This window comes from Pinus tabuliformis, chromosome X (assembly GCF_031772625.1).
Source record: "Pinus tabuliformis cultivar Carrire ecotype Pingquan chromosome X, CPIR1, whole genome shotgun sequence".
In the NCBI taxonomy this organism is placed as follows: domain Eukaryota; kingdom Viridiplantae; phylum Streptophyta; class Pinopsida; order Pinales; family Pinaceae; genus Pinus; species Pinus tabuliformis.
Window position 1 is genome coordinate 848,757,447 of NC_142308.1, and position 9,015 is coordinate 848,766,461.

At 41.7% G+C, this 9,015-nt stretch overlaps 1 protein-coding gene across 1 annotated transcript; it reads left to right on the forward strand.

Annotated features, from left to right (window-relative positions):
* The first annotated feature begins 144 nt into the window (after positions 1–144).
* Positions 145–4,815, forward strand: LOC149142404 (uncharacterized). Its single transcript, XM_089451475.1, has 3 exons — positions 145–1,393; positions 1,872–3,257; positions 4,742–4,815. The coding sequence occupies exons 1-3, from the start codon at positions 145–147 to the stop codon at positions 4,813–4,815; spliced, it is 2,709 nt and encodes a 902-aa protein (XP_089307601.1).
* Positions 4,816–9,015: the final 4,200 nt, after the last annotated feature.

The following is a 9,015-nucleotide window of genomic DNA, read 5'->3' on the forward strand; positions in this document are numbered from 1 at the left end:
CTCGAATGCCTCATGATGAAGCTTTTATCTTGGAACAGTAGGGGTATGGGGCACCCCTCTAAATCAGCTGCCCTACGAGATCTTCTCCAAATAGAAAGACCTGAAATTGTTCTGATACAAGAAACCAAACAAAGTTAAAGCGAAATGCAGAAAATTGTAGATGCCCAAAAAAACTTTTCAGGGGCCAGTAGCAACTCCAGAGGAGCTTCTGGAGGAATCACAACCATGTGGAATAATCAACACTGGGACTGTAAGTCTTCCGTCCTCAATCAAAACTGGTTAAGGACTAATCTTAGTAACAAAGAAGAGAACCGTGACCTCATCATTTACAATGTCTATATCCCCAATCACTATCGAGAAAAGGAACAGTGCTGGAAGGATCTGAAAGAAGATATAGATAACGAGCAGAACACAAATGTCATACTAGCTGGAGACTTCAACTTAGTCCTCCATGCGAATGAGAAAAGAGGGGGCAATTTCACCTCCGACCCCTTCAGAAGTCAGATGGAAGTGATAATGTCCGAACATGAATTGATGGATATTATCCCAAAAAATAGAAAATACACCTGGAATAACAGAAGGTTGGGGCCAGGCAATATCATGGAACGATTGGACAGAATTCTGGTTAACGTCTCTCTCCTTTCCTCCTTTGCTGCTGGTCACACAAAAATTCTCAGTGCCACAGCTTCAGACCACTTTCCCATCCTCTTAACGTTGGACTCCCATTCTCAATTGCGACCAATTCCGTTCAGGTATAATCCTTTGTGGAGAGACAATGCCGAGGCTGAAGCTATCATAGAAGCAACCTGGAAACATCATGTAGAAGGCTCTCCAAGCCATATATGGGAAACAAAAATCAGAAATACAAGAAAAGCCCTCAAAGACTGGGCAAAAGTCAGCTATCAAGAGCCAGAAAAAATTAGGAAAAAAATACAGCAGGACTTGGAGGAAATCCAAAAACAAATAGAAGATCAAGGATTCACCCACCAGCTGAAAAGCAAAGAATGGGAAGCTCAAGGGCAGCTAATGCACATCAAGAGAGCGGAAGAAATTAAGTGGAGAATTAAATCAAGACAGCTATGGCTGAAAGAAGGCGACAAAAACACGGCTTACTTCCACAAGCAAGCCACTGTCAGAAAAATAAGAAACAATGTAAATACTATAATGGACAGTCAAGGCAGCCAACATAACGACCAAGAATCCATCAAAATAGCTGCCTCCCTTCACTACAAAAGCCTCCTCACGGAAAATCAAGAAGAAGCTGACTATTCTGCGCTTTTACAGCATCTACCGAAAAGCATCTCTTCAGAGGCGAATGACAGCCTAAATAGAGAAATAACAGAGGAGGAAATCAGAAAAGCTATCTGGACCCTGCAACTGGACAAGTCTCCAGGTCCAGATGGGTTCCCAATCAATTTTTACAGGGATCATTGGCATTTGATTAAAAAAGACCTTGCAAAGATGTTGAGGGGAATTCAAAGAAAAGGGAAAATGGGGGGCTTCACAAATTCAACATTCCTCGCCCTCATTCCCAAGGAAAATCATCCCACTTCCTTCTCCAGGTTTCGACCAATTTCATTGTGTAACTCCTCTTATAAGATATTCACAAAAATTATAGCTTCTAGACTCCAACCCCTCCTTCCTTCCCTTATATCTGAAAATCAAGGGGGCTTCATGTCAAATAGGCAAATTCATGACACAATCACCTTGGTCCAAGAAGCCATTCATTCCAGCACTTCAAGGCAAGAGAAAGGTTTTGTTCTCAAGCTCGATTGCCTTTGACCGAGTAAGACATTCCTTCTTGTTCGCTGTCTTGAGGAAAATGGGATTCAATTCTGCCTTCATTAGCACCATTGCCGCTTGTATTTCAGGTCCCTGGATTTCGCCTCTCATAAATGGGCGCCCTTGTGAGGCCTTCCAATCCTCAAGAGGGTTAAGGCAAGGCTGCCCTCTTTCCCCTTATCTCTTTATTCTTATGGCTGAATCATTCAGCAGTACTCTAGATCATAACAGAAGAGTTGGCCTCATCTCTGGCATCAAATTCGGGAACGGAGTCAAGAACATCAACCACTCCCAATTTGCTGATGACACTCTGCTCATTGGAGGAGCTTCCACTACCATTGCAAGGCGCTTCAAGATTCTCCTCGATCAATTTATGGAGTACTCAGGGGGAGAGGTCAACTTTCAAAAAAGTTGCATCTATGGCTGGAATATCTCCAATCAAACTGCTCACAGCATAGCTAACATTTTTGGAGTTGCCTACAAAGCAAACTGGGATCACTTCACCTACCTTGGGATGCCGGTCACCCTGGGATCTTTAAAAGCCGCTACCTGGAATGAAATAATAGACAAAGTCAAGAGGAAGATCCAGCAATGGGAAACTCAATGGCTTAATCCAGCAGGCAGAATAATTCTGCTCAAATCAGGTATATCCTCCTTACCTCTATATCGATTTACTCTTTACCAAGCTCCTGCTACATTTCATCATAAGCTAGAAACCGCCCTCCGAAATTTCTTATGGCAAGGAGGGAGAAAAGAAAAAAATAGATTCAATTTGGTCAGTTGGAAAAGTGTAATTCAATCTCAGGACAGAGGTGGTCTGGGAATTAGAGCCCCTAAAATCCTAAATTTGGCATTTGGGATCAAAATGGCTTGGAGGTTAATTAATGAGCCAAAAGCATGGTGGAAACAGGTCATAGAAAGCAAATACCTTACCGGCAAAAGGCAAAGACTTCTTGAAATAGACATTCCCAACAGAGATTCCACCAAAATTTGGCATCTCTGCAAGAAAGCAATCACCATCCTCAATCAAAACACCTCAAAGATCCCTGGGGGAGGGGACAGTATCAACTATGCTGCAGACAAGATAATGGGTCTTCAACCTCTAAATACAATAGAAGAAGCCATCCCTTTCATTCTCCATCTCAATAGTAAAGGCATTCAGAGGCTTGATCAAATATCAAAATGGGATGTAGATACAGGAGCCTGGATTAATTGGGAATTTCCAGTCATCCCTCCAAATCTAGAAGCAAACTTCAAAGTCCTCCAAAAAAACCTTCAGAATAGAGCACCCATTAAAAAAGGAGCAGCAGACGGATTTCGATGGGATCCCACGGGTTCAAGCTACACCATCAAGTCCGGCTATCAATATATCTGTAATAGCACCTATCAGATTCCCATTTGGAACCAATGGAGAACAATCTGGAAATCCGAGGCCATTCCCAAAGTTAAATTTTTCACATGGCTGCTGTTAAAAGGCAAAGTCCTCACATCTGAAAACTTAAGAAAGAGAGGGATCAATGGTCCTTCAATATGCCCCAACTGCTGCTCAGTAGAGGAAACCATCCATCATTTGTTCCTTGACTGTCCCTTCGCGAAGAGATGCTGGATCAACTTGTCCAACCTGGGCAATATAAAATGGCAATCCCAACAGAACATTTCAGAGACAATTCATGAATGGAGAAGGAACTGCCCATGGAAAGACAAGAGGAGCAAGATTGTCAAAAGAATTTGGGCTATCATACCTCATAACCTTCTATGGAAAATTTGGCTCACAAGAAATAAAAAGGTCTTCCAAAACAAAGAGATTAATGTCCGAATGACATGCAACAAAGCTCACATCTTGGCGCAAGAGACAATTGCAGCAAAGTATACATGAAAAATCAAAGCAGCAGATTATTCAGTGGAAGAGAGATCAGTTATCAGGCACATTCTAGGCCGACCAGGCCATCAGCAGGACACTCAGAGAACTGACAGACAGCAGCATGAACAAATTAGGGAGTGGGAAATTAGACTCCCAATCCAGGATTATAAGATGTGGATTCAGAGCAGTAATTGTCCAACTCTATACTTCGATGGTGCATCAAAGTCCAACCCAGGACCAGCAGGAGCGGGAGGAGTAATATTAAATGAGTCAGGGGATGAAATCTGCAGTTATGAATGGAGCTTGGGAAAAAAACAAATAACAATGCAGAGGCTTTAGCCCTTTATCAAGGTCTGTTACAATTAAAAAATATGGGTATCAGAAAGGCATTAGTTTTTGGAGACTCCTCAATTCTTATTCGCCTCATGAATTACAATTAGCGATCTCCTAATAGCAATCTCCAACAACACATTGAGCGAATCAAACTCCTCCTTAAACATTTTGAAAACATCAAACTCTATCACATTCTTCGCACGCTAAACATGGAAGCAGACAAGCATGCGAATAACGCAGTGGGAAAGCAGGAAGGTGCGCTGAGGCACAACAATAGAGATACTTTTCAACCCCTGCCATGACTCAGGAAAATCATGACACCGCCCAGATTCGCAGGTTCATCAAGTGTGCGAAGGGCATGGTCTCTACAGCAGCAGGACAAATTGCAGAGAGCATAATATGCATAAGCAGTCAAATCCGAGCCACGATAGAGAGAATCACCTGTCATCCAAGGAAAATAAATCAATACAGCGCCGGCATGAAGATCGAAAATACAGCAAATGGAGATTGCATGAAAGATTTGGAAAAATATCTCACCATTTCTGAGAGTCCGGCTCCAGCTAGGCACTCTATCCATTGTTGGATCCAACCTATAAATATGGGCAGTAGCAAGCCAAGATTTGTCAATCAAGGTCAAGCGACAGAGCAGTTACATTGGCTTGAAGCAGGCGCTCTTATTCAGAATCTCAGGAGAAACCATACTCTGGTATCGTCCCATTTTGTTTTGTTTAAATTCATTTTAACTTCTGTTGCGGTGTTTTTCAGGAATGCCCAAGCTAGTCTCTGTAGGGTATTACTCAGGAAAGCCCAAGCCCGTTTCTGTAGGGCGGCTCGTTTAGCTGCTCCTCCATCCTCTCATTCTACGCTCTCCTCTCACCGCCTCTGCCTGCTACTTACAGCATGTCCCCTCTTACTCTGTCGCCACTCCTCAAGCCTCTTCAGCGAGCTCTCCCCTGCCCCCTCCTCCCTCCTTTTCACCGCCCTCACCTCTGATATTCCCCTCTGCCCCAACTGCCTCTCTTCCCTTAGACCTCTGGTTCTTTTTGGCTCGTGCATTTATCCCCCACCCAACCTCCCTTCTATCCTTGTTGCTCAGGAAGCGGGAAGCACTGTCTCCTCTGACAGCGTCTCCAAATTCTGTCTCCAAGTCAGAACTTTCAATAACGTTCTAAACTCTCCCGCCCTCTGGACCTCTTTTCTTTATCGTATCTTCCTCCCTTCAATGGCGCGCAGTGAGGATTGTTTACACTGTGCTGATCTTCAAGTTGAGCTAGAAGAAATAAGGACTCAGCAGTCATTGTTAGAGGAAAAGCAGGGTCTTCTAGATGCAAGACTAGAAGAGCACGATAGGCGTCTTGATGAGCACAACAGGAGACTCTTTGAACAGGACCGCATTAACACTGAAAAGTATAAAGCAGAAATCCAGCTTTTCATGCATAGGGTGTCCTCCCTCCAAGAGCAATTCGAGCAGCTCACAAACCGCTGCGGCCATGTCGAGGAATCGCTTTCCACTCTGAAATTCTGGCTGGAAAAGAACGCCATCGCCACCAGCTCCTCCAGTGTCAATCATGGAGCCAAAGATGATAAGCCAGAGGAATCAACAGCAAGACACATCCAACACATCATGATTGACTAAATGAATTTCAAATGTATTTTTCTGTTATTTTCCTTTATTAGAATCTATACTAGCGCTATCTTTAACAGTAGGAAAAAAAGCAATCTAAGGATCAAGGGGGCAGCCACATTTTGTAAACCCCTTGTTCCCGCTCAGTCTGCGCAATCTATGTACCAGAGGATTCTAAATCCTTGTTTTTTTTCAGAATATAATATATAGCAACCGACCATTTCAAAAAAAAAAAAGAATAGTACCTGTTGTAATTTGTTACGTCACCTCATTTAATATTTTGAATGTTGTGTAGCAACCGTGAGGACACGAGGACACCGTTATAAGAGTTAGTTGCATTTGGAAAATATTAATACGGTGGTGACTGTGGCTGTTGTAGCAAAAGTACATTTTCTTTTCTGCAGTGAGAGAAGTTAATGAGTTTTATTACTAGGGCCAGGAATAAATTCCACATAATTAGAAAAAAAAGAAGTCAAAAGAGCTATTAAAAAAAAACAATTAAAAATCAAAACAATTAAAAAAAATAAATAAATAAAATTAAAATTTTTGCAAATGGACATTTCATAACCCTTGAAATTTTTTTATGCTTTCTTGGAATTTACTTCAAAGAAACTTGCATGCAAAGACAACAGGTAAAAAAAAAGAGGTTCATTTCATCTTATTTCATTGCTAAGAATTCATACTCATTCTTGCATTTTATGTATTCCAAAAAGCTCTCACAATTTTCATGCAAGATTTGTACTAAGCTTTACAGGTGCGCAAAGATCCAAGTTCATGCAGATGTGATCTCGAGAAATCACATTCATCATTGAAAGCTTGAAGGAGCTAATTACATATGTCGTGACATTTGTCGCTACACAGAAATCTTTTGCATCATGATATGTTTACCCACACTTCTCCTTCAAAGCCTCATCAATCATCCATGTTAAAGTCCACTGATTCATTGCCTTATCCATCATGACTTCATACATGTTTACTTTTCTGAGTCACATACATTTTTGCCTTCTTTTCAGTTCATCTTTTTGCTTCACAAATAAACCATCCATCTCTCTACATTGCCTTGTATTCATTACCATAAAAACTGTTTGACCATAACATATTGTATCTATAGTCTTACCAATCATTTTGTATGAACTCACGTTGACTGATGTGGGATTCCTTAAGGCCCACCTTTCAACAAGTCTTGACCCATCGACCTCAGCACCTTATCTGGGATAAATACTAGAGTCATTATTAGTACCTTGAGGCTTACATGCCCTAATGGCAAGTCTTCTTGCCAATGAACAATGGGAATAAATTAATGTCCCTTTTTTGTTGGATCTTGCAAGTGGCTCCACATCAGCTCATATATTCACACTTCGCAAGATGTACTTAGGTACCTTGGCACCCATTGACATTAATCGTGAGTTTGCGTCACATTGGTTAACGACATTCATCAATGGTTGGTAATCCAATGACTTCTTTCCATGTTCGACATCGACACATTTATTCACATGAGAGGAATTGTGCCACGACATGGAACGACATGAAGACTATATGATTTAGTAGCAAATTCAACAGTAATAAAGGATCCACATTTATGACTTCATCCATCATGTATCCAACCAAGACATAGATCACATTCTTGTATTCTTCATTCCATGATTCACCAGCAGAAGCTACACTTTTCTACATATACACAGTTTGTCCACTTAGGTAAGTAAAGGTATGTTCTTTTCTAGCTTTTTATCATACAATTCCTTTAATAATAGAGTTATAATTTTTGGACAATGTTTCACCATGTTCATTCACATTCACATTCACCATGTTCATATTCACATTCATACTCCATTATCACCTTCCATATGTCATATATGTCCTTTCTACACATATCATCCTAACCAACATACTTTATCCAAACAATTACTATTACATTATGATTCAAATGTTACATGTTTTGCAAATAATGATCAAAGAAGGAATGGTTGATTAAAGGTTTTCAAAGTATTTTGATGCAACATAAAAACAACAAAAGTATTGTTACACAAGAACCAATACAAATCAAATTTTGGTTGTCACACAAGAACCAACCAAAATAATATGTTGCAATCAAATGTTTTTTAGAAAGAAGACTTTGCAAAAAGGAACAAAGTTGTCAAAAAGAAAATTATGGGAAGTTAAAAAATAGATATCAGCCAAAGTTCATGTAAAAGCAAGACAATTCAAAAGATCAAATCATGATAAATGTAATCGATTGCATGAGCACATGCAATAACTTAAGTTGGGGGTATATTGGTGATTCGAATTGGATCCATGAGAATAATCAGAGAGCCATGATTGTATCAAAATAGGACAGACTTCAAAATTTATGAACAAAAAGTGATCAGGAAGGCCTCTAACAGTGGCAGTTTGCAGCCAGCGAGGAACGACGAGGACCTCGGTCAAAGCACGCTGACTGAGGCCCATGGAGACTGCGCAGGAGGCAAAATTGGCCATTTGGAAGCCTAGATCAGGAAAAGGAGGCCATTTTTGATGCGCAATTAGCACTTAGGGCAAAACCCCTTGAGAAGGAAAGGCCTCGAGCGCTCGGTCTCATGGAAGTTGGGAAAAACGTGGGGAAAGTGCTAAGGTGGAAGGTGGGACCCGCGCTCCAAAACCGGTGGTATGTATCGGGGGCACCCTTGGGCAGTAAGAAGATTTGAAGAAAAGTGAGCGATTCCATTCAGCGCTCGACACGTGGCAAGAAAAGGAGAGAGAAAACCACTGTTCATCGCGTGCTAATGGTCGAGCAAGTCAACCGCGCGAAATGAGCGAATGTCGTAGGATCTGGGGGCTCTAGATCTAACAATTGAGATCGCACCCAATGGAGAAACCGGAATTGACAAGGGATTAAGCCACAACATAAAGAAGTTTGACGTCCGATTTGACTGTTGAGTTGGCGATGACTCATTCTACAGCATAATCGAGAAACCAAACCGACAAGGAAGAGCTCGCACAGTTTGTAAGAGGACAAGTGGCCACTTCCTATGAGCCATTAATGGAGACGCAGAGACAGAGAACTCCAAGCGAGCAGCAGCAGGCGATCCGATGCGGGCGGAAGAGGAAGTGAGCAGTCATGAGACAGAATGGCTTTTAGCCATGAACAGACAGAGAACAAAAAAATAGAGACGAGAACGAAGACAGAGAGAAAGCAAGAGCAAAGAAGAGACAGTAAAGCAAGAAGCAGAAAGACAGAGAGTCAAGCTGACCTGCAGCATAAGGCAGCTTTGAGCAGACAGAGAGCTTGAGAGGTTCAAGCCATCCCTGAGAGGATCTATCAGGATTTGAGCACCACATTGGGATCCTTCCATTGAAGACCAGAGAGGTCAAGAGTTGGTAAGGAAAGGAGTTTGTGCACTCTAGTGGCTTGGGGAATCCAAGGACCACCCTGCCAAGA